At 35.4% G+C, this 27,091-nt stretch overlaps 2 protein-coding genes across 15 annotated transcripts; one reads left to right on the top strand and one right to left on the bottom strand.

Moving 5' to 3' along the window:
- Window positions 1-70: 70 nt before the first annotated feature.
- On the top strand, window positions 71-4,970 carry LOC139994921 (cytosolic 10-formyltetrahydrofolate dehydrogenase). 3 transcript variants are annotated; one of them, XM_072017989.1, is made up of 8 exons: window positions 86-237; window positions 517-569; window positions 970-1,111; window positions 1,186-1,420; window positions 1,796-2,475; window positions 2,565-2,979; window positions 3,090-3,748; window positions 3,848-4,970. In XM_072017989.1, the coding sequence occupies exons 3-8, from the start codon at window positions 976-978 to the stop codon at window positions 4,423-4,425; spliced, it is 2,703 nt and encodes a 900-aa protein (XP_071874090.1). In that variant the 5' UTR covers window positions 86-237; window positions 517-569; window positions 970-975; the 3' UTR covers window positions 4,426-4,970. The 3 variants fall into 3 exon arrangements, with proteins under 3 accessions (XP_071874089.1, XP_071874090.1, XP_071874091.1); XM_072017990.1 differs by having other exon boundaries at window positions 90-237; window positions 490-569; XM_072017988.1 differs by lacking the exon at window positions 517-569 and having other exon boundaries at window positions 71-237.
- LOC139994923 (sex-lethal homolog) lies at window positions 4,802-26,568 on the bottom strand. Of its 12 annotated transcripts, none has more exons than XM_072017995.1 (8): window positions 26,342-26,568; window positions 22,327-22,633; window positions 22,076-22,251; window positions 21,875-21,988; window positions 20,927-21,087; window positions 7,015-14,297; window positions 5,883-6,930; window positions 4,802-5,690 (listed from the first exon to the last, which is right to left on the bottom strand). In XM_072017995.1, the coding sequence occupies exons 1-6, from the start codon at window positions 26,395-26,397 to the stop codon at window positions 14,041-14,043; spliced, it is 1,071 nt and encodes a 356-aa protein (XP_071874096.1). In that variant the 5' UTR covers window positions 26,398-26,568; the 3' UTR covers window positions 4,802-5,690; window positions 5,883-6,930; window positions 7,015-14,040. The 12 variants fall into 12 exon arrangements, with proteins under 12 accessions (XP_071874096.1, XP_071874097.1, XP_071874098.1 ...); XM_072017996.1 differs by having other exon boundaries at window positions 7,248-14,297; XM_072017997.1 differs by having other exon boundaries at window positions 7,943-14,297.
- Window positions 26,569-27,091: the final 523 nt, after the last annotated feature.

The following is a 27,091-nucleotide window of genomic DNA, read 5'->3' as shown; positions in this document are numbered from 1 at the left end:
AACAATTCTTGACCCTGCTGGCTGATACAACCAGCTTATATAAACGTTATGCGTTTTAACGCGGTTCAGTCAGATAGCCGCAGTCAGAGTGCCAGCCATTCGCCAGCCATCAGTAGCTGAATAGCAGTTGGTGAAGTGAACGCTCTTCGACAAAACAGCCGGAGGATCGTCCACGTCGATTTTCTGATGTTGTTCCTAAAAAACTTCTTGTCGATACGTTCCTACGTCGTGAACACAGTAAGCCAATCATATGAAATTTGCAGATACCAAAGTTTACACTGCTTTGATATACGAATAATTCAAATAAATATAAATAGTAGAAAGTAGAATGATAATTCAGTAGCAATACAGTGTATAGCATGTTGGAGATATTTATGGCGGTAGTAGATGGTATTGTATCTATATAATTTTAATAACATGGTTGATAGAAGTAGGAGTCCCAGGTTTGGTTTTTCTTACTATCTTGTAGCATACTTTCCTTTTGCACAGCTTCCTCACACTGTCTTCTCTTTGCAGTTTATTTGAAAGTACAGTGAAAGTTAGAAGATATCGTTAAACGTTGAAAATAGGTATGTACACAATGATGTATACTATACTGTATTTGTTACGATGCTTAATATTTGATATTGGGTTGGTTGAAAGACAAAGCCGTAGCGAGACTAGTATAACGAAGTCAGTGATTATAGCAATTTCGTATATACCTAAAATATGTCACTATTAATTTTTCATTTCTCTATTTATTCTCTATTTATATTCGCTGATATAATTTTTTAATTATCGAATTTCTATAGTTTCTATAATCTATAATTAATAAATAGTAATTTGTTAGTTATATAAAACTGATTTTTCTCACAATCCGTATCTCTTCAACATTTTGCTTACATTAATATTTCATTATACTTGTCTCGCTAACAACGTAAACTATGTATATCATTAAATGAATGACAACTAAAGTATTTTGATATTTAGACGGCAATGGCACAACTGAAAGTGGCTATAATTGGCCAGAGCCCCTTCGCAGCCGAGGTCTACAAGCTCTTGAAGCAAAATGGTCATCAGATCACAGGAGTCTTCACCATTCCAGACAAGGCTAACCGGGAGGATCCTCTAGGTAATTAATCCTGCAAAAAATATTTACTAATCAGTTCTCAATTTTCCAACATCGTAACAAACATTCTTTTACAGCGACGACAGCAAAAGCTGATAATACTCCAGTCTTCAAGATCAAATCCTGGAGAAGCAAAGGCGTGACCTTGCCGGAAATCCTTGAAATGTATAAAGGAATCGAAGTCGACCTAAATGTTCTTCCATTCTGCAGTCAATTCATTCCCATGGAGGTCATCAATCATCCTCGTCATCGCAGCATATGCTACCATCCATCGATACTGCCGCGACATCGGGGAGCTAGTGCTATTAGTTGGTCAGTTGCTCTGAATTGAAGTAACCATAATAATACTTTACCTGATTGCAGTTGACTAATGTAATAAATGAGATCGTTCGGTGGTCATTGTGTGATTTTCTAGCCGCTTATCTACCGAACTGGTATTACTCGTGGCGAGAGAGGCGCGTAACAAGACGCTGACAACGTCAATCGAACGCGTATCTTAGAAGCAGTTGGACTTCATTATCGGGTAGAAAATTATCGTAACACATGATACGTGTTTATTCGTGCCTTTCTCGTATCGAAGAATGCCGATAAAGAGACTGATAAATTGTCGGGCGCTACTACGCAATCGTCGTTTTCAATAATACAATTTTCTTGTAAGTAATCATGATCTTCTTATGCTCTCTTTAGGACGTTGATAGAAGGAGATGATACTGCAGGATTCTCCATTTTCTGGGCGGACGATGGCCTTGATACAGGGCCAATTTTACTCCAGAGATCGTGCAAAGTAGAGCCTAATGATACTCTGGACTCTTTGTACAATAACTTCCTGTATCCTGAAGGTATCAAGGCCATGGCGGAGGCTGTGGATCTTGTGGCCAAAGGAACCGCTCCAATGATCCCCCAAACAGAAGAAGGAGCCACTTACGATCCCATGTTGAACAAAAAGGAACTTCAAAAAATAGACTGGGCCAAGCCTGCTAAGAAAATTCATGACTTCATTCGTGGCTTGAATAGCACTCCAGGTGCGTGGACAACTATCAACGACGAAGAAGTTCGTCTGTTTGGATCTACCTTGTGGACTGGTGATAAACTACCTGAACACGAGATTGAAGTACATGTGGAAGATAGACTAGGCATCATTCACGAAGGTGGACTGCTAATTAACGCTATTGATAATCACTTTGTTAACGTGGAGCTGATAAAGATTGGGAATAAAACCATTCTTGCCAGCAAATTCGGTCAACAGAGTGAAAATACTACGCTTGAGTTCACCGAAGAAGAGCAGAAGAACGTAGAAACCTTAAAGAGTATCTGGGAGAATATCCTGAAGATGGACGTTGACGAGGATACTGACTTCTTTGCCTGTGGTATGTGGAAGAGTATTTCTATTAATATTTAAGAATTAAAACTTTATTAATAAAATTTAATTGATTGAATATCTGATATTTTCTTACAGGAGCAGGAAGTATGGACGTTGTGAGGCTGGTAGAGGAGGTCAAAGACACTCTGAAAGTGACTTTGCAAAATATCGATGTCATCATGGCTCCAGTGTTCATTGAGTTTGCTAAGACGGTAATTCTTGCAGCTAGAGGTATCTCTGCTGCCAAAGAGATCAAGTATGATGCAGTGGAAATACAAGCAAACAACATGATCTTGAAGTTTCCTAGACAATTGTTCATAAATGGAGAATTCGTGAATGGTAGTCAAAAGCCTCTAGACACGGTTAATCCTCATGATGAGAGTGTTATCTGTTCGGTTGAAACAGCTTCTGTGGAGGATGTGGATAAGGCAGTTAAGGCTGCTAAAAAGGCCTTTGAAGAAGGGGAATGGAGCAAGATCAGCGCCAGGGAGCGTGGAGCTCTTCTTTTCAAGTAAATATTTTCATATATTATAATTTAATGCATTATTATAATGTTATTATTTTATAATTTATTTTATAATATTTTATAATAATATTTTATAATATTCGACATCTTTCCAGATTAGCAGACCTAATGGAGGAACATAAGGAAGAACTAGCTACCATTGAAAGTATAGACTCCGGTGCAGTATATACTTTGGCTCTGAAAACCCATATAGGAATGTCCATAGAGACCTGGAGGTACTTTGCTGGCTGGTGTGACAAAATCCAAGGCTCCACCATACCAATAACTCATGCCAGGCCAAATCGCAACTTAACATTCACGAAAAAGGAGCCCATTGGTGTCTGTGGTCTAGTTACTCCTTGGAATTACCCTCTCATGATGCTCTCCTGGAAAATGGCAGCTTGCCTGGCAGCAGGCAATACTGTAGTAATGAAACCAGCTCAAACTTCTCCTTTAACAGCTTTGAAATTCGCAGAGCTAACTATAAGAGCTGGTTTCCCACCTGGAGTTATTAATATTGTACCAGGCAATGGCACTGAAACTGGAAACGCTGTCTGTGAACATCCTCTGATCAGAAAACTAGGTTTCACTGGGTCTACACAGGTCGGACAGTCCATAATGAGGTGTTGTGCTAACAGTAACTTGAAGAAAGTATCTTTAGAACTAGGTGGAAAGAGTCCTTTAGTTATCTTTGAGGATACTGATCTTCAACAGGCAGTTAAAATTGGAATGAGTAGTGTGTTTTTCAACAAGGGAGAAAATTGTATAGCTGCTGGTATAGTATTCAAATAATTAAAAGAAATGTTCTTACAAAAACATTATTAGAATTTTAAAATGACTAAAAATTCGAATACATTTCCTTTCTTCTAAACAGGCCGGTTATTTGTGGAAGAGAGAATTCACGACGAATTCGTGAGGAAGGTAGTGGAGGAGACTAAGAAGATCTCCATAGGAGATCCTCTAGATAGAAGCACCGCCCATGGACCACAGAATCACGAAGCACACATGAATAAGCTCCTAAGCTTTGTGAAACGTGGAGTTCAAGAAGGAGCTAAACTAGTTTATGGTGGAAAGAGATTAAACCGTCCAGGCTGGTATTTTGAGCCAGCTATCTTCATAGATGTCAAAGACGACATGTACATAGCAAACGAAGAATCATTCGGCCCTATCATGGTTATCTCCAAGTTCAGCTCGAAGAACATGGATGAAATGATTGCTAGGGCCAATAATACAGAGTACGGATTGGCTTCAGGTATCTTAACAAAGGATATCAGCAAGGCTCTAAGATTTGCTGAGAAAATAGAAGCTGGGACAGTGTTTATCAATACATATAACAAGACAGATGTGGCTGCACCTTTTGGTGGTTTCAAAATGTCTGGTTTTGGCAAGGACCTGGGTCAAGACGCTTTGAACGAATACTTGAAAACGAAGACCGTTACTATAGAATATTAGAAGATGTCATTATTAGCTTTATCTATTTTCATTGCACTTCTATGATTCATAATTTATGCACCAAGAACATATATTTGTAAATCATTGTACCCTTTTTTATTCATATTGAATATATTTTTTAAATGTTTTTGATATTTTCAAGTCTATAAGATAATCATCGAGTCATAAGATAATCAAGATTTCTCATCTTGAGAAACAGCAAAATCTTGCTCCCACGCAAGCGAGCTACATAAACAGTTTTTACACAAGCTCCTTCTAGCCCTCTTTCAAAACTCCAGATGCTCCGACGTGCTTTTTTGTATAGAGACAAGTGTGCTCCATTTCTGTGAGTAGTTGGCCGTTATACCATTATTTCCTTCTAAGATCTTTCCATCTATTTTTCTTCCGTCAATTGATCTATATTCTCAGAGAATCATTTTTTTGTATTCAATGATCATAACAGATGGAATGTATTACAAAATGTTTGTTAAGATTGATTCTAAGCTGCTTATTAACAGGTGACTCTTCGTATAACAAAGTATTAACAAAGTGCATTATATAAGTTATTACAGATATATAAATTGCCTCTTATACAATTAAATGTCTTTCTTTTTTTATATTCCATCCTCTTTTTTTTATAAAATTTCCTATTTTAACTTCATATTAAGATAATTTTCTTTATCCATCAAATACTATAAAATTGAAAAAATTAAGAAAAATAGGCTTGTAATCTTTTTTCCCGTGTAGTCTTCAATTTTAATATTTTTATTAAAACTATTATTATTTAAAAATTTCTTCAAACAAACCCTAATCCCTTTATTTACTAATAAATTCATCCTAGATGAAGATTCTGTTTAAGATTACCTCGAGCCACAAAGAACAGACGCGGAACGCGCAAAACGTTAGCTTCAAGATAAAGGAAGAAAAACTCCCCGAAGTTAATGGACACGTGTTGCTTCTGTGTACCTGAAGATCCACCTACTAGTACAAAGGCTTCTACGAAAGTAGGTGTATGGATGGTCAACAACCTTGAGGGCAGGAACAGCTGTTCTCATAAACATTCCATTTCCCACTTCCTCCTCCTCCTTTTGAAGCAACCCCATGAAATAGCTCTAGAATAATAGTTACAAGTTCACATTCCTTTCTACATCTCGTTCCAAAAAAAGAATTCCGTTCAGTATGAATTTATGATGGTCTTTGGCTTCCAGAAATTATTTTATATCCTTAAAGAAGAAAGAGAAATAAGTATATGAAGAATATAATGAATAAGAAAAATATAAAAGATACTATGACTGCGATAAAGGTGTTACATAAATGAATAGCTTTTTTTTTTTTTTTTTTTTATCGTGGGGAAATCCTCATGGACACTCGGCGCTGCGTAGCAACGACCGTGTAGTGTCGGACTCTTACCGACTAAAACCCCACGGTGGACATCCCGACGTTCAGAGGTGCACCCGGGGTCTCTTGCGAATCACTACCGAGTGCAACATAAATGAATAGCTGGAAAAATTCTTTCCGACGACCACGAACACGATTTCTTTTCTATGGCTTTTGAAATGAATAGTCTTTTCATGGAAATTTCGAGGATTATTGAATTAATTCGACGACCGAGTAACTACGGTTTTCCATGCGGCATTATTCATCGTGAACAGGAAATGCAAATTTTCTTCTGACCCGGCTCTGCTCCCTCGCCACAGGACGCTGCCCCCTGACCCTTTCCCAATCCCTGTTGCTTTCTCTCTTTCACATGCTTCTGTTTATCTTACTTTTCCGCCACGCATCTACGCTTTTTTCTCTCCTTTTAGGTAGGTTCTGAACAACTCCAAAAAGTTTGGAGTTGTTTCAATGGAAATGTGTCCTCTGATCAGACATTAACTTATATCTAAATGCTTTTCCTATTCTATTTCCTTTAAAATTTTATTTTCAAATTCATTGTATTAAAAATTAAATATAGTAGATCTATATCAATATATATAATTTTGTATTTTTATACATGTACGTGAAGAGACGGAATCTAAATGGAGATTTATTTTACCTATTAAATATTATAATAAATATCCCTAACTAAGTCATTTAATTATTAAATATTATTATTATTAAATGAAGCCTTTAATAGCGTTAAAAATGAAATATAATGGATTGCTAACTATCAAAATCGCTAATTATTATGAATAGAGATTCTAGTTCACGATAAATCCCTTTGATACTTGACTAATTATTTACGAACAGTATTTTCAATGCTTCTAGAAATAGAGCATACATATTTCCTACCTAACAGCAACCAGTTTTACTTGCGAGTAGTGCGAAGACAATATTGATGAACCGATTAAGGGAGTTGCCGGTCTGAAAGTCGCATTGGCACTAAAATTAATGCGGTCAAAATTCATATCGCGATCCACTTAGCAATTACATTTGCCAGCCAACAGAGAAGAAGCCACGCATCCCGCGTCCAAATGTCCCCTCTTCACTCGGAGAACCGCACCACGTGTTTCTTTCTCTCGGGATCCTCCCTTCTCCGCAGCTGTTCTGCAAATCAAGTTCACTGTTCAGTCGCCCTCGGGACATCGTGCTGGATGGCTAAAGTACATTGTGTCTTCATCAATTTCACACGTTTTCTCACTCAACAAAACTGGTTCAAACCGTTTCAGACCGTGTAGTGTTGAAACAGTCTCTATTTACGTTCAGTTTTATGTTTCAATTTCTGTCCTCTTAATCATCTAATTATTATTTATGTAAAGGAGAAGAGGTTATTAGTTATTAGTTCGGTCTAATAATTTCTGTAGAACGAAATTGAAGAAAACGTATCCGTTAATATCGTAGTGTCAGAAAGCTGCTATTGTAACCTTCCTGTGATCCCGTGGATATCGCGCTGGGCGGAAACGAATATCGTTTTGTGGGCCACGCGTGTTTGGTAAGCTGATCTATCGGGTGTTCCATGAAGCACGGATATGGGCCGCTGTGCTATCTCCTGGATCAACTGATTTTCATCTCTATCACCTCCAGTTACATCTCAATACATGTAATTCAACTTCCTTAATTGTATTTCATATTTAGATCGCATAGTTCATTACAATTTAACAGATTTTAAGTATTGTCAATTTTTAAAAGAATCATACAAAATCTATTGATAATCTAAGCTATTATATGTAGTAAAAGCTACAGATTCAAACTTGCAATTTAAGATTTCAAAAGTAATATTAAACTTCTCTTCAGTTTCACGATACTTAGAATTGAATGGTAATCTAACAGCGGCGATTAAAATAGAAATTCAAAGGCTTTCAATGAAGTTATTGTTCGATATGGTTCCGGATGTCACAGCTGTCTCACATACAGTAATTATAACGTGAATGCAAATGGACTTTCCAGACAGGTCAAGGCTTGGCTCAACTGGCTACGTTACTTCTAATATTCTTTTTTGACTCCTTTTAATTTCGAATCGATTACGTATGACTTGAATTAACTTGACACAGTTCATAGAACTAACAAACGATCGTTCAAAATAAAAATTAAATATTAGAAGCACCTAGTATGTACGTACATTCTCAGTTGTGCTGGAAAGTGATCTCAAGCGTATAGCATGGTGCATCGACGCTAGCTTGTTGATTCACTCGAGAAAAATCAACTACATACAGCGTAACGTGTATGAGTCATCCTGGGTCACAACAATAATACTACTCGGAAAGATTCTCGTTCCGCTCTGCCAGGGAATCTTCAAAGCGTTTCCGACTGAGAATTCAGTTGTTAGACCAGGTTCCGTATTCTGAAGTTTTATTTTCTTCAAATAGTTTTTTTCACTTTTACGATCTCTATTGTAAACTTGCAAGTGTATTGCGATGCAACTTCTTCGTCAAATCATACTTCTAATTGCTACGATTTAATATACAGATTTAATAATTAATAATAAAAAGAAAAGAAGATAATTTGGAGGTTGTATTTTTAAAAGAACAAACTTCACTTTTAAATTAAATGATAGATTAAATAATTCTTGGATTACTTTTTTTAATTCCATTAATTCGATCGAAACGTAGTTTTTCCATGTATTGTGATTCAATTATTTGTGAACTCGAGGCAGCTGAGGTTGTTATCGGTCTACTAGAAAAACGTTCCAGGTGGTCCTGTCAAAGCGGGTCGACTGAATGCATTTCAAAGGCCTCACGTGGCCCTCATGGTTGCGCAATCGTTCGCTCTGTGAGCATAGAAGTCGATGATGCTGAAGACTACAGACTACGTTGTTTAGCTACCGAGAAAGAAAAGACTTCTTTGTTGCTAATCTCTCCCCTCGTTTCTCTCTTCTTTTCAGTTGCTATTAAAATTATTTTCATACGATGAAAATATTCTTCTCATTTTTTATATCTCTTATTGACAACTCAAACATGCTTTCTGATGTCAAAATATTTTTTATTGCTAATGCTAAATCAAATTGTTTCATCTCAAAAAATTACAGTGTTGCACTACTTAGCAGGAAAGATTATCGAAGAAATTATAATCTAATTGAATCTTTGCTTCCGTAAAATTAAGTCTAATATTAAGTTTCAAAATTTTCTCGGAGCTTTTCTTTAAAGATAGATAATGGAAAAAAAAATACAACAACACGTGGAACACTCATCCTCACCATGCGTGAAGCAGATGTTCATGTTTCACTTGATGCCAGCCGGTTACGAGCTGGGGAGTGCCGCCGGCTTTCCGCGGCTTTTGCCCAGGGAAAAAGAGGCAAGCAGAAAAACGAGGGAAAACACCCGTTCAGGTCAAGGGATGAAGGTAATCATGGCTAATAAACTAGAAAAATTCTCTGTAATCGTGTCAAGAGAGAGACCACTGACTCTGAGTTGACCCTTAAATGTTGCACGTATCAAAGGACGCTTACCTATGCTAGGGCCTACTCTTCAAATCACTTTGATCAACATTTTATATCGATCCTAGACGAACGATGTTCATCTAGTTGACGTTTTCATATAGGAAAAAAAAGTTGTCGAGGAGGTCCTCTTCACTTTAGATTGACCTAGTTCTTGATTAACAGGGTTGCGAGGAAGATTCAGAATGGATTGGATAATTTGTTTCTTAGGAGGCCTACAGGTTCAGGTTGCTTCAGGTTATTAACCCAGGTTCCTTAATGGTTTCTGTAATATGTTTTTAGTGAATTAAATATCTGGATATTAATTGGTACTAATTATGGTACTAGGATTATTGAAAAAAGTTGAAAAAACAATTGGTTTATATTGCAGATATTGTTTTAAGAGCGTTCATTTAATATTTATTTTGAAATATTTAGATTCAGGTTTAAATTAGAGAATGTTATCTATAATTTATGCCATTTTATAGGCTTAACATACATATTAAACTTCCAAATATAATTTCATCCAATGTCTGATGACAGGAGACTCGTAGGAAGAATTACAGAAAATTGTACATTTTATTTATTTCAGCCTGGAATTTATGAAGAAGGAAATATCCATGTCTTTTGTTGTGCTTAGCTATAAATCTATCTCAAAGGTGATATCTTGTGCAGCTATCCGCCCCTTCCTGTTTCCTCTTTGCAAGTAGCTGGGCTAATCTCTAAACCTCAGCATCCTGTGGGTGTACAAGTTGAACAGTTATAAAGTTCCTGTTTGAATCACAAGAACACTCAGTCAAAAGACAATCTCCCTATGATGTACATCATGGACCAAGCTGATTTTTGTTTCTGATCCTTCTTCCAACATCTCAGTGTTACTGTGTACAATGTGACAAAAATCAATTCTACATAGCATATAAAAGTGTTTAAGTCTGAATCTGGAATTTGAACAGTGACAATTGGATATTGAACGGGGACTAATTTGCATTTACTTGCAGTATTGTCACAAGGAGTGTTCTGGAATTGTGGAAATGATCCTGAACTGGCTACGTTGCGGCTCGTCATCGGGCACTTTGCTGCTTTACAAACGCAAGCTGCCTTTTGAAGGGCAACACCGTACTCAGTGAATCGCATCAGTGAACATTTTTTTTCTCTTCATTCACGTCGTTAACAATTACTGAACTTTTTTTCATTGTTCTTTGTACATGGGTGTAGAAATAAAAAAAAAGAAAAACGAGAAAAAAAGTGGTAAGTCGTGGCTTTAGTGCGACCACAATAAATAATCATGCATTCTGAACAATCTGCTGACTGTTTTTTTTTTTTCTCGTCCTCTATCAACAAACACACAACCAGCAGAGCTCTCCATATTTCTTTTTTCACAGACATTTTATTTCGTCTTAAATAATTAGTTCTTATATAACTACGAATTAAAGAGAGAGAGAGAGAGAGAGAGAGAGAAAGACTGAGAGAGAAAGAGAGTATGTGATCGTATGAATGTTGTTAACAAAATGACATTAGCGATCATCGTGTTACGGATATTCTAATGATTCCATCAGTAAAATAAAACAATTTCCTATGTAACGTGATAGCAATTTTTTTCTTTTTTTTTTAAAAGAGATTACATGTTCGTCATCGAATAATATAAAGTTCAATGTCTGTTATGCCCGCGGTGAATGCAGTTGCAACTATAAATGGATTAGCTCCGTTTCTTCGATGCGATTAATTTAAAAGAAAAAAAAAAAAGAATAAAACAAAGAGGAAGAAGAAGAAATGAGAAATAAGAACGTAGAAGAAAAACAAAAAGATTTAGCGATTATTTTGCGATGATAATAATAAGGCAATTTCAATTTTTAAAATTGTTCGCGTAAAATTTGTCACCTATAAAAAGTCAGTCTCATTTTTGTCTACGACGTGCCGTGATAATGACGTATTTTCAATTACAAGTTATGTACAATTTGCGGCGATACTGTAGACAACGGTGGTGCTTTGCATTTTCTTTCTTCGTTTCTTTTTTTTCTTTTTTTTTTTGGGGGAACTTTTTAAATATACGAATGACGATCTGCGGATCATATTCTTAATCATACAAAAATAAGCTAAGCTGTTTTTCAATATTTTGCCGGAATTCTAGGAGGAATATGAAACTAAAAGCTTCGTTCAACAAAGTTATTTTGCAACCACCGTGGTCCAATGCCATTCGGAGCACAGGAAACACAGTTTCCTTATACGCTGACTCCGATAAAAACTCTTTTTCTTAACGTTAAACTTTCAATAAAGTTTCAAGAGTTAGAACCATTAAAAAGGAAATGTACAACAACACGTAGAACTCTTAGCTTCTGCCCTCAACGTGCCTCCCGTTTCCTCCCCATTTAAAAGTATTAAAACGTTCAACTATCAAGGAAAAAGGAGGCTTCTGGTTTATCCAGCCTCTTGCTGGCTTTCATAGCACTCGAGCGATCGTGAAGCTGATCAAAGCTAAGAGAAACACTGTTTCACGAGTATCGTATATCCTTATTCGATTTGAACTACAATAAGAGGCACTCTGCTGGCCAAAAATACAAGAATTATCTGACTTGTTAACAAACTTGCAAAGATTCAGTTTAATGGCAGGTACTTGATTAGGATTACAGCAAAATAATCAACAGGTACTTGATCATCTGTTTGTTAGCTTAACACTTAGCCAACCGAATAGGGGGATCTCCCCACTTTAAAGTACATCGCTGTATAACTAAACAGGGAGATCTCCCATTTTGTCCTTAATATCGCGTTTTCTTTTTTTCTTTTTGTTATGATTAGTTGTTGTTTACGTGGAATTGTTCCCAATTAATTACGCCATATTTTCTGTCTTTATAAAGTACAGTATGTAATAAAATACACCAATTTAGTGGTTTTAAAATTAATTAAAAAGTTACACTATCAATTATGACTAGATAAAGTTATAATCAAATGATACCACACTATAAAAAAATATTAATATATATTATGAATTTTTAATTTCATGTTCAAGTCGCGTTATTTATCTTTAGTAATCTTTATTGTTTTTAATTTTACTTATATTTTTTTATATTTTCAATATATACCTTTAATTTGATGTTTTGTATAAACTATATGTGAAATCGTTAAACAAAATCATTATTTCAAAATATAATTGACCACTCAAATAATTTTTAGACTTTTTTCTTTTTCAAGTAGTGAATAATAATCGCGTTACTTGGAAAAATGCGCGGTTACAGCGTATAGGTTGGCTTGTCCATTACATTGAGAAACGTATAGCGCGCGATTGATTAAGTGTTAAGCAGGATAAGAATTCATTAATAGACTACGAATATTTATGCAAACTTTTATGAAATGGATTCTACACAGAAATTTGTTTTACTTAAATATCATTTGAGTACTACTCTTGACATTTTATATACTTTCGCCTATTATGTGTATCTTTGCACTCATAAATTTTCCATAAATACATAAATATTCGCAGTCTATTCATTAAAATATATGTTTACAGGGATCGGGTAAAAGATGTAAGATTAGGTAGAACTTAATTGAAACAATCATTGCAACACTATCTGCAATTGAAACAGTTGATATGAACAGTTTCAAATTATCGAGTACCAGTTCAGTTTGCTGTCCGTTACTGAAAACATCTTGGATTTTAGCCTGCAGTATACCTCACAACAATCTCCTTAAATGTTAGTCAGGATAAAAGGGTTGTTCACATCGCGTTCGTGTTTCGATTGCAAGAAAGATAGAACCTCACGAGAATTCTCGTCCATCAACGATCTCAGAAGCGCGATAACAGAGCTAATTTAGCATAGCGTAACTTTGTTACCGAGTCTCAACCAAGCTCGACCTAACATGGGCATAAACTCGATAACCAAGCGTTCTTTTTCCTGTTTGTTCTTTCTTTCATTTTTTTTAACTTTCCCTTTGTACCTTAACGCAATAAAACATTCGAGGATCATTATTTTGTCGGCGGTAATGAACGCCATTAATTTAAACGCACAATGGAACGAAGATATTAAAGCTAGATACGGAAAAGAGGGACAAGATTTTAACGATAAAAAGCGACGTAGAAATAGCGATGGGTCCAGCATCATACTCTCCTCCTATCGTCATTAAACGTTCTTTCTAATATATATACCGTTCCGAAATGTTCGCGCTATTCCTTCTAGCGACTCTTGAATACCTCGAAACAAAATAATTAGCAGAAACTGATGGCGACATAATGCAACAATTACGATCTTTAACCTCGTTAAACACTCATGATTATGTTACGTTACTTATTTACGTTATTTGGAGGGCTTCGAATGGACACAGTTTCGAAGCGTTCAAGACAACATCTTCGGCGATATGCAAGACCTCGAGAGACGTTCTTTTAACAAAGTCTAACGACTGAACACCCATCGCCGGATGTAAAATACTAGGTGTTCCGAGCTTTGGTACAGGCACGTAGAAACATTAAATACTATGCGTAATAATTTACACATCCTTGATCAGTCAGTCCTCAAGCATCTCGAGCTGAACGTCGTTGGAGACATACGAGGGAAGTCGTAGTACAAGGACGCTAGGCTGCTCGACTTGTACCCTGTGTGTCTTTTTGTCTCTATACTGTTTAATCGGAGCAGCCTTTTATCGATCCTGGTTGCGTCTTCATGGTGTCTCCTTGATTTCACGATCGCTCGAGGGTAACGTATGCTTATTCGGCAGAGTTACGAACGACAACGGTCGTCGCTGCTTGGTCTCCGGTCGGACGAAGAAAGGTACATAGCCGGTGCTGTCTTGCGAGCCAGGTTGTCGACGACGCTAGGTCACCAGAAGTGGGACTGCACGTAGCCGCCGCCCATACCGATAGGATTGAAGCGATGTGGGTGTATTTTTTCCATCCTCATGGCGCCAGGACCGCCACTTCCGCCGAGGAAACTGCTGTGTGGCCCGCCACGCGGACCGAAACCACCTCCCGCTCTTCCTAACATTCCTGGCCCACCTCCACTGATACCCATGCCCATTCCTGGCGGTCCACCAATTCCCCTGCCCCTTCCTCCACCTCCCAAGCCGCCTCCAGCACCTGAAAACATTTCACTAATCAATATCACCAATAATTTTCTTAGAAATGAAAATTCTTCTTTTAATTTCCAGGTTAAGAATGGAATAGTTCTAAAGGAAACCGGCGAGAATATACATAAACAGGTAGATGGTGTATAGAATAAAGTGGACAGATGCTGATTGTTCGTTTCTAATCATTTTAATCAAATTTAACGAGCGACTACAGAATCACGTAGACCCGTGTAGCAACAAGGAATAAGAAAGGTATGAGATACTTATGCGGGGGGCGTGTTTGAAAAAATCTCGAGCAAACTTGTCATGTTTTGTCCTGATGATGACTACGATTCCCGTTCGTTCGTTCTTTTTCAAGCAATTCAAGCATCCTCTCTGTTGAGTGGGGTAATAATGATGATTAGGCTGCGGATTTTTATGAACATAACTAAAGAAATGGTATCTAAATAGAAATTTGTTTCAAATATGTACTAAATATTATAATGAATACTGTAGTACTTAATTAACATTTAAATACGGATATTCTATATATTAAACCATCTCATAAGTAATATGGTCGCTGATTTTTGTATACTATATGAAAATAAAACATTGCATGATGGTAATTGACCAGTATAGTTAATCAGTATGATTTTATTTTTTATAATTCTTTATCTTTTTCCGAAGCTTTTTATCTCAATTTTATAAAACTTCAGTAGTAACAACTTTCATTCTTTTAAACTTAATTGTCAGAAAAACTGTGTTACTTACGAGGTAGCCCAATACTTTTGCATATTATATGCATGATGTACATGTTTGAACCTTCAAATCTTCCATAAATGAATAAAAATCCGCAGTCTAATGGTGGTATATCGGAACCAACTATATTGGATAAGTGGGATATCATCAGCACAAAAGCCATAAGTACGTTGTTAGGCCAGTTTCTCGATACGACTCGACGCACGTATTTCGTGCGTTGAACACGTTTTCTTAAATGGAAATGTTCGTACAACAATTGTCGTTTAATCTACCCATATACCACGTACATAGTTGTAGCTCTCTACTATATCAATGTAACGTGTCCTGTGTGTGTATCATGTATGCGTGTGTCTCTTTACAGGTGCGCAGAGTGAACTGGAAATCGAAAAGAAACGCTTAATTAGGTTATGTTACAAATACCTTCTCCGCTTAAAACAATGAATTGCAAGAGAAAAATTGTGCTTGGTAATTACGATCAGTTCTAAATGGATGGGAGGTGGGGAGCGTTATTTTGTAGATGATAGCGCCACTTCCGGTTCACTCTGCATCTTGCAAATATGTCGATCATTTTAAACGCTAGAATCGAATCTAATTTTCGGTAAAGTGAGATCAATTAATTACAGTAAAACGTTGATCGCATAACCGTGTTTTTTCGATTTTCTCTCCTTTTTTTTTTTCAATATTCGTTTCGGTAGAAGAAAAAGAAAAATACGATGATGAATATATTATTGGGAATGTCGCAGGCATTTTCAACCGAGACATAATTCTCTGTCCCCTCCAATTTCATCGCTCTCAAGTTACTCTGTAAAAATCTTTCTAGATAAATGATAAATTCTTACGACATTTTTTCCCAATTTTTACTTCAAATTCCACATATTATAATTTTCCTAGAGGAATATTTTCACGTGTTCTGAATAAATTTTTAAAGCTTTTAATATAGGATGATGAATTTTTCTGGTGATTTTACGACTCAAGAAGAAGAGAATGAGAGAGAAGAGAAAAAGCAAGAGAGCGAGGAAAAGAGAAGTAAGTTTTTATCCGTTGTATATCCCGGATACTCCACTTCTTTCTTTTTTTTTCTTTTTTTATTCATTCTCTCGTTAGTTATTTCCTTATTCCATATCACAGCCATCGTTAGCACTACTAGACTTCGGGATTATAACCATTTTCGCACAATCTTCGATCCGTTAGACCTTACAATTTACTACTTAACATGTTAAGTTAAAAATTAGAATTTCAATTTATTTACACTGAACACTCGCGTCGTTCTTTCATCCATAAACGTAATCATTTTTATTGCTCTCATTCAATATTATTGCAACAATGGGAACGATCATTTCTACTTTTCAAATTTTATTATTATTACCAGAGTTCCTAGGGAATTTTTACATCTTTGTGAAATAATCTCCATTTTGATTTTTATTCGTCTCAAATCCTTTTTTCATTCGGTTTCTTCTTCTTTCTTTCTTTTTCTTTTTTGGAAAGAACAACGTGAGATCATTTCATAACATGAATATATTCTAAAGGAATATTTGAAAATCTTACTCATTAACCCGACTAACTTAAGTACTAATTAAATTCTCGGTGTTAAATTATCCCAGCTTCCCATTTTTTTTTACCATTCCTCTTTTTTCAGCCCTATCGCAGCGACTGATCCGTCTGTCTTTTACTTGTTCTTTAATTCGAATTTCGCAGCGATAGGAATTTTACAACAGACGTAATTGTGTGCAAAGGGCTCAAATACCGGCGCATTCGCAATATTAAATTCCTAAAGAGTTTCTATTTTCTAAGTCCCAATTTTTTCGTCAATCGGGAATGCATAATCCTATATATAAAGTCTGTCTTTCTTTTGATTGTTATTTTCATTTTTCGAGCTTTTTCCAGATTTTTATTATTAACTCATTTTAAATTAATTAAATTCATTTTTACTAGTCAAATTATATCTTATGTTTATTAGGTACATTACATCTGAATAATAATAATTGAAAAAATTGATTGAAAAATATCTGTTGAATCTGGAGGAACTGAACTCTAAGCTAACTTACTGAGAAGCCAACCATTCTAATTATTTCTCTACAGACTATTCAATACTAATCATCTTTATTTATATTAATTATCCACATTATTATTACAATTTCAATTTTTTATAACATATATAATTTTATATAAATAAATTTGAATCTTGTGTAAATAAAGGAACAATTTATTCAAGCGAAAGAAGATCATGCACTCCCGTTCTTGATCATGCACCTGAACGTGTTACTAATATAGAAGTAAGATGAATCGTACCTCCTACCAAGGAAGATCTATTATTTTATAACGTCAATACGGACCATATATCGAAAGCGTCCACGTCATAATTATACTTCGAACAGTCGCGAAAAGTCGACTAAAAAAAGGAACGATTGTCAGGGTCGTAGGAGATACGTGTGTTTCTCATATATTCTACCTAATTCGAAATTCACCATTTTTTCTCGACCGATTCATATATATATATATATATATAATATATATTTATATTTATGTATTTAGCATTAAAAGGACGAAAGTTAGTAACAGCGAAGATCGTTTAACTTTATAACATGGAAAAATGGCGATCAATTCGAAAGGACGATTGCCATTTTTCCTTTCGTTCAATATTGTTGCTTCAGCAACGACATATCACCAAATACAATGCTTCTTCTCAAGCCTATTCGCTTGTCTACTGTTCGAATTATCTTTAGAAAGACAATTTTCGTCGGTAAATTTCATTCGTTAGTTTTACAAGACGAGATATAATTTATCTAATGAGAATAGACAGTCGCGATTCGTCTTACAGGATGAATGAATATACATACTTTACTATCTATACAGTCCACTGAGAAATCGATATCAGTGAACATGATGAACAGAGTATCGATTAACGAACAGTAGTAAAAATTGTGCAACCTTTGCAAGGAAGGACTCGTCTAGCTATTCAGAGTTGTTAAACTGGGCACTACTTAATAGTTCTACCTAAGTAAAACCCAGAAACGTCCTCTTTTTTCTTGTTTAACACATTGACCATCAAAATATTGGACACTACTATCCATTGTTAACACAGTAATCAACTTTCTGAGCAGTTATCTTTGATACGATATAAGATTAATTAATGAGTGTCTTCTATATTTTGTGTCAAAGTGTTAAATCAAACTCTGTTAGCAGTAAAACCGTATCGTAAAGCTCCTCTTTATTGGAGGAGAGTCTTCGAACCACAGACTTGTTGCCTGATAGATTACAAAGTACTCGTTTACATTTGTTGAGCAAATTGTGTGGTTGTTTATTGAATTACAAACAGTTGTGCTTTGTGTTAAGATCAGGCTTAAGCCTGAGGAACTTTACATCTTGTTATTATAATACAAAAGCAAAGTCGAACAAAGCTAGGATTCACATAGAAAAAAAGAATTAATCCTAAAATATTGAATCAGAAAGCAACAGTTTGTTCCTCCTGTCTAAGAATCTGTTTTCTCCAGTTACAATTAACGGTAGTAACAATTGTGCTTGGTATTAAGCGCACTTAATCATGCCAATCTCATTACACCAATAGGAATTCATAGTATCATAACTGCAAGGGTAACAACGAGTACCAAACAAGAAATTGCGTTCTTCTTTTAATAAAGGTAATGCGCATAACGCTGGTATTTATTCCTGGTTGGGTACAGACGTTCTCCTTTGTGGATTGGCGAGCATAGAAATGAAAATGATTCATGTTAAAGAGTTATACGAAACACTTGGAGACAAATGCAGTTTGACAAATAGTTTCATTAAAATCGGTGGACAGTGCAATACTTGTAAGTCTAAAAATTCTTTATTTTCGTTTAATTTGCGTATTATCCACTTAGTAAACTAGACTTAGATCTTTAAATATGATAGAATGTCAGATATGAAGAGGAAACTATTTATCTAAATACATCTGTCCACTACTGTATATGATAATCGCTTGAAAGAGGACACAGCCATGCACTGAGCAAGTTTTCTGTCAAAGCCACATGTTTCTGCAAATGCAATCTGTCCAGAACTAACCATAGATTAGCAACGACGCTCATTAAATAATAATTATTCGCAGGCATACAACAACTTATGTGTCAGGAGAGTTGCGTGCCTTATACACTGCTCCAAATTCTTTTGTACAGGGAACATAATATTTTTTTGATGAATTAATTTATATAGTTCTCTTATATTATTTCAAAAATATTCTTATTTTGAGTAGTGTATAAGCAAATCGCACAATATCGTGTTACGAAGAATCCTACTCAGAACATACATATTTCCTTTGAACATACATATTTCCTCGTGTTTTAAAAAAACCTTAAGCCCTAATTAATTATAATTAGAAAGACATAAAATGAAAAAAACAAGTATTTCGCACGCACGTTCATCATTGAAGGATCATAAGAGGAAGCAACAAATATCTTCTTAAACAGAAAATGTATTTCCAAAGTCTTAAATAAGTAACAAAACATATATGTATATGTAATACGAAACGGTATGTTTTACCAAAAGAAAGTACAAAAAACAGCTTAAAGACGTACATAATTATACAATAATTTGCTGACACAAAAATGTATAGAACTAGGATGATGCTCCACAGCATGGTTTGAACAAATTTGAGAAACGATGAGGCAAAATCAACATAGTAACAGCAGCATCGGCAACTAGAAAAACAGAGTTACAATTTCGTTGACCAGGCAATGTCCAAAAAAAACAAACTTCTAAAAAACCAGCCTTGTGTGCAGAATACAACTTAGCGAGTGTTTCTCTTTTTTCTTTCAATAATCACAAGCTGCCACTGATTCTAGCAGGATACGACATATTTCAGTCTTTTTTTCTTTTCATTTCTTGCTTTTTGTCCACTAAAGATCATCACACACAAAAACATTTCTATCACAGCGACACTACATGTTTGCATTCTTGTCTGTTTCATTAATACTGTCTTTTGGGTCCGTCTGCAAGGAGATTTTTCATTCTTTCATCAACTGAACACCACTGTCAGAAGAGATCTTCTATGTTTCTTACTTTTTTTTTCTTTTTCTTTCTTTTCTTATTTTTCAATTTCACGTGAAACAATCTCATGCGCACAAAGTCAAAAAAACTTGTAACAAAAACAGAAAGAACACAGAGAAACAAAACAGGCGCGACAAGAAACGTGTCTCCACACATTCGCAGAGAATCTGCTGCATTATTCGTTGCGCGCATTAGAACGCAAACAGCATTTTCAATCTTCGCTGTACATTGATTTAGATGCAGCCATATCTGGCAAACAATTCAAATGTTAGACATGATCTCACATTTACACGCCGTCAATGATGCGAACGCTCTTTCGAAGAAAAATTTCAAATTGGAAGAGATCATTCGCATCCTGGACAACGTGTTTCAGATAGACATAGAAATTTTGTACACCTTGCAACTACGTTACAAAATTTGTTACAATGACCATTACCCTCTGTTCTCGCAATTACGCGCGTATCATCGCAAGAAAAAGAAAAGAAACGGAGAAAACTAACACGACAATTTGAAAAAATCAGGAACTAAGGAAAAAGAGAGAGAAAACGATAGAGACAGGAATAAATAGAGATGTGTTCTATGGAAAAATGATGTTTCAAAATCTTAGTGCTTCTACGGTTCAACAATATGCCGATAACAAAACAATGGTTTACTGCGATTTTAGTAAGATTCATAGAAAGCCAAAATGCAGATCTGACCTGTCAGTAAAAATCAAATATCGTAATTACTCACAAATTAAGATTTATAATACATAATGTTCTTTATGAAATTTGTATTTTTACAATCTGTTCTTCAAGGAAGTAATTTCTACTGTCAGGTTGAGAACGAAAGAAACTCGGGCAAGACTAATTGTCTATCAAGAAAATCGGAACTACTTACCTCGACTCTGGTTGTAACCAGCCTGCCATCCAGCGTAGTATGCCGCTTTCTGTTTTCCGTGTTCCTCCGCGATTTTTACGCTAAGTGGCTCTGATCCACCTTCTGGTATCGTACCATGTAGTCGTGCGATCGCTTCTTGTGCTTCTTCTCGCTTGTCGAATCTATAGAGGCACAGTAACCAGAAACAAAAATTAAAAATCAACCAAAAAGGTTTACTTGGCAATGGACGCGAGTAACCCCTGCCAGATCTATGTAATAACGTATGAGGTTGAGATTGAAAGAACTATCTAGAGCGTGCTATATAGAACACGAGTTAACGAGTCCTTAAATCTGCCAAAATTAAGAAATTTGTCAAACTAGTTTCGATTCTATTTCCAGATGCTTGACACACTTCCCAGACTATTTTCCTACAACAAACCAGAAATCTAGTTGCATGCACAATTCACGATGGCTAACTAGGTCACTGGTCGGTAAATCGAAATTATGCAAGTGAAACAAACGGCAGAGGAACGGTACAAAAATAATTTGGCACCAAAGATCTCGGAAAATAAATACAGGTATCCAACACGCGCGGATACGAATTGCATAATGACTAGGCAGTTTTTGTCTACTATGTATCAACAGCTGCATCTGTCAATTAATAACTGCTTCAATTTTTTAAGCACATGGTGTACATATAATGAAAACAATGAAAATGTAATTGATCAACCAAAGACATAGAGAATACATTACTTCCATCATAGTTTGTTACCAGCTAGGATGTTATGTTACTAATTATGACAAGAATGGCAATGCGCCAACAAGTACAAGCTTATATTTTTCATTAGCATGACAATTTGCCTTTTAACGCTAAATGGAGCTGTCTCTTTGTAATACATTTTTGCAAGACTACTTGATAATACTAGATGATTTTGAGAATGGGATGCTACAAGAGTGAAAGAAACATACCTCACGAATGCTACACCTCTTGGTAATCCAGTGAGCTTATCTTTTAAAATGTTCTTTTGCACGATATTCCCGTATTTGCTAAATATATCATCAATCTGACTTTCAGTTATATTTCTGAAACAAACATGATGTAATATCATTACTATACGTTCCAATTTTTATCTACTAATAGATAAATTTATATTAAATATCATAATATACCTTGGCAAATTTGTTACATAAAGATTAGTTTCTTTAATCTCCTCACCAGATGGCCGTGCAAAAGACACTTTTAGCCTTTTATTCTGGACTTGGAGTCCATTTAAAGTACTTATAGCAGTGGCTGCATCTTCTGCTTTCGCATAATTAACAAAGCCGAAACCATAACTATATCCTGTCTATAAAATAAAATGATAAATGTAAATTCTTGTAAAAATATATAAACTGATTATAGTTTCATGTAATGAACCTACTTTATAATCTTTCATAACGCGACAAGATTCCACAGGTCCGATAGTTACAAACAAACTATAAAGATCTTTCTCTGTCATACTCTGTGGAAGATAATTGATGATCAAATTCGTTCTTGGTTCTTCATTGCCTTTGGTTTGTTGTTGTTGTTGCTGTTGCTGCTGTTGTGGCTGGGGTTGTTGTTCTCGTTGATCTGTCATTTTGGTAAATTCTTGTTCTATTTTCTGACTCTCCGTTTGATTCTGTGGTTCTTGTTGATCTGTTGTTGCTGGCTGTGAGTTCTGCGGCTCTGACTGCTGCGTACTCCACCTGATACGTCCCAGCATAATCGTTGATGGGGTCAGCAAATACAAAAAATATAAACAAAATCATTACTACGTTTTCCCCGTGCAATGCCATGATCGTTGCTCTGTCTGCGCTTTTGAATGCTCTCATTTTCTTTAAGCAATTGAAAATAAATAGAAAATAAATCTGCATATATACATATATGTATATGATGCCAGACCTGTGTGTCAGAAACAAACAAACAAAGGCAAGTAAGGACAAAACGGAACCAGCAAGAGTAGCCATGAATGAAACCAACATAAATCAAACCAATAACGTAGCATGTCAATCGTGAAACTAAACAGAAAGATATCACTTAGCTAACAAACAGCTACCAAAGTAACATATAATAGTTCAATTTCCAGATATAATGCAAATACTAGTGTACTCCTATATAAAATGCTTATGTATCATAACCTTTTTACATGAAAATGTAACACAGGTGATAAATGTGTATATGAATGGACAAACCGACTAAAAAATTAGCTCCATTTTAATACGATTTTAACAATGAGTACCCGTGAAGGTGTCCTAGAACGAGGGTATCTATTTTTCAATGTAGCAATGTTTCTCTACTCGTAAGCACGTTCATCGAATTGTGAAAAAAAAGGGGGAGGAGAGCACGCTTCGTTGACGAGAACTTCCGCGTATTCGATCGCTTGTGTCTGGTTTTGTTTATTATTTACGCGCTCGTACTCGATTTTTATTAGCGACTTGAGAACGCGTTTCTTCATTTCGTTGTCATTCATTAGCGACTCGGTGATGAATTCTCGCGAGGTAATGTAACGGCTGAGTCAACGCTAGAAAGAGATGGAGAAAGAAAAATAATGGAGGGAAAAAAAGAGAAGGAAATCAGAATTAGGAGTTGAGTGAGAGAAAGTAACCCTTTGGCCTTATTTTGAAGAAGCCCGGGGAAAAGGCCCGGCAGATTCGTGAATCGACCAAGCTGTCAGAATATGGAGGGAGTGAGAGGAAAAGAGGGCACCAGAGCAAGCGACGGAGAAGGATAGACCTGAAGATATAAACCTTAGTTTAATGAGTGGTTATATGGGAATGTGGAAATAAGATATACATACCGAAGCGGGAAGAAGATGTGAAGAAAGAAACTGACGTGTATAGTGGGAGAAGATCAGCGAAAAGGAGCAGTGCACGCACTCTCACTCGTGTCACGCGCGTATATGCAACTCTCTGGCTTAATGCACGCCAACAATTATGTAAGCGAATCGTTGCACCATCACAAATAATGCACACACTTGATTATCATACGTCGCTGGTTTTTAGTGTGGTTCAGTTGATTTCACAGAGAAGGGCTCGATACATAGAGAAATGGAGTAGTTAGCGAGCGAAGAATCGCGGAGGAACGTAACACGATGCGAACGACACGGCGTACGCAAACGTACTGAGCCCCAGCCCTGACCTGCCTCGCGCGGCACCCTCTCGCGGCACGCTACCCCACTACGCTACTCACTCTGAACAAACTTACAGAGTGTTTCAATTTGTTGGTACATTTCAAATCTGTACCTAATATTATTAATAAGACCTTTCTAGCATAGTAATTTACCGACTAATATTATTAATATATTATATAATTACATTCAATATAGGAATTATAATTATATTATAATACATTATGTACACGTTATAATGATTAGTACCAGAATGGAAATACCTCTCCGTTAGTACTAATAATATTAGTAAATTTAAAAATTAGAAGTTGTAGTTAAAAATAAAAAATATTCTTATATAAACATTCGATAATATTATACATGCTTGATTAACAACTTTTTTACAGTGATTATATATTTTCACTGTAGGACTGTCTTGTACGATTGAATTAATATTACGAACGAAATTTTACAAGTACATACATAGTATGAGGTATGGTGCAAAAGCTTAATTAACTAATAATATTAATAAGCTCATAAGTTACAAGCTCTAGTTAAAAATACAAGACATAATTTATATAAATATCAAATATATGTTATGTTTGATCAAAAATCTTTTCACAAAAATTTGTAATATTTTCTCTGCACAGGGCCTTTTTGCACAATTGATCTAATATTATTATCGAAATTTGACAATTATGCATGTATATATAGTACTAGGTACATATATTAACTCCCTAACGAATGAAACGCCCAGTACAATGGGGATGCGCATGGAGCGGGACATCCCGCCTAAATTTTTGGCGCATGTTTACACGAATCCGGGGCCTATGCCAATATCTCTCATTATTCTATTCTTTCGACGTCGATTTTTAAATAGAATAAATCTATGACTACTAGTTTTCAACATTATTCTGTTCTTAATGTTCATTATAATCACTTAATACAAAAAATCGTTAAAAAGAATTATAGTCGCGATTTTATAAATAAAATTAATTTACCGTTTCTACGCGAAGGACAGAAAATTTAATTCTTTGAACACTATTATTATATATTGTGTATGGATGCGTAACTAAATTTGCAAACACATTTTTGTTAAACATACCTTGGTAATGCCTCCCAATAAGGAACTGCGAACATCGCAAATTTAACGCGCGACTTCACTATGTAGCTTGAGTTTCGCGTGATATTGAAAAAGCTTGTACAATCCTATCGCAGTAAGATTTTACGAAACCAGAACCGACATACTTTGTTCTTGTTTGGGTCGCACAACCGTCATTTTTCTTTTACACCCTATTTTGTTTCAGGAAACGAGGTTACTCTTTTAATCGGTGGAATTTATCTGCATTATACTTGTCCTATTTATACGTATATTACATATAAGAAAAGGGAAAAAGGCGACAACGTTGCTCAAAATAAGTACATAACGTATCTAATAACTAAATTGCAAATTTTTATGCAAATACGTATTTTAGAGAAAGTAATTTAAAAAATTAGAACCTTGGTAGAAAATTGTTTTATCTATCAAGTATAACAAAAGATATAGAAAACAGTATACTTTGGATATTCTATATAGGTATTTTTTCATATTACGTAGATTCTCTGCATTTTTATATCTTAAAATTTTGCACAAATGCATAAAAATCTTCGGTCTAATTGTTAGTAAATGTTTATGCATTTGAAGGAAATTTAAGGGTCAAAGGTCTGCAGAATCCATACACTATGCAAAATTATGTAAAATATATAAAGTAGGGTAATTATTATAATATTTATTGTTAGTAGATAAAACAACTTTCTATTTAAATTTTGTTTTCTTAGTTATGTTCATAAAAATATAATAGTGCATCAAAGTCCACAGTCTACTAATAATAATTTTAGATATCGATATTTTGTTATATACGTAGGTATTCTAAAAATTCTAAAAATCCAGCCTCTCTTAAGTTCTCAAGCCACTGCATTGCGCTATTATACACTACCACCACGAGCCTACTTCCGGGAAACTTAACACGATCGTTCCTTCGGTTTATCTAAAATTCGATATTTCACCCAAATTATCATACACCAAACAAAAGTAGAAACAGCAATACAATAAATATCATCTAAACTTCCAAAAAATATAAAAATATAATGTTAAGATATGTAAACAACAGTTTTATGTATTAAAAATACAACGACCACAATTTCTAACCTCGATATAGATTCCACGACTAATAAAACGCAATAGATTGTTAGCAAACAATTTTTTCGATCTTTTTGTCAACGTAAAATATTTTCAGCTAAGAAAATCAAGTTTAAATAGGAAACTTACCCCGCTTGGGGATTCATACTGCCTTGCATACGTTCGTTTTGCTCGTGTGTGGCCATCCCGAGCGTACGCGAAACATAACACTAAGTGTTAGAGTATCTTCTGTCGTAGCGGACGATTTTTCATTTTCGCGTATCGGTCATGTCGCATTCACGATGCTTTTCGGATGCACTGGCGCATTTTATAGAAATTTCCTTTTTTCACGACTGCGGTACCAACATGCACGTGCGCACTAACTATAATGAAATATACCGTGGTTCCCGCTCCGAGATTGCTTCGAATTTTTTAATCAGCTTCGAAGATGCGATTCTAACACTCCATGAAAAATTTTTTCTGCAAATTCGTTGCACAGATGATTTCGCTCGCTAGTGAGTTGAAATCGTTCAGGTTACTACCACCTGCGACGCTTCGTAATAAACGACAAAGCACGAATAACAAATATGGAAAATATACGATTACAATCTGCTTATCCATGTCATGTTTTGTTTGTAACAGATGAGAAATTAAATACACAATTAAATGTAACGAATCGTAGGAAGATTGATAGCAGTTGATCGTAGAGGTTAAATTATTTAAATATTGATGTTGATGTTGATGTTTCGTAGAAGTTAGATTTCTTAGTTCCTAATCGTCTTGTTTTATTTGAAACAGATGAGAAATTAAATACAAATTAATTAGATGTGACGAGTTGTATGAAGAATATCGGTGAATAGTAGTTGATCGCGTAAAGGTTAAGTTCCTTCTGGAGCGGTA

The sequence above is a fragment of the Bombus fervidus genome, chromosome 15 (assembly GCF_041682495.2).
Source record: "Bombus fervidus isolate BK054 chromosome 15, iyBomFerv1, whole genome shotgun sequence".
Classification (NCBI taxonomy): Eukaryota; Metazoa; Arthropoda; class Insecta; order Hymenoptera; family Apidae; genus Bombus; species Bombus fervidus.
Note: the sequence above shows the minus strand (reverse complement) of the source record. Positions and strands in the feature narration are given on the sequence as shown.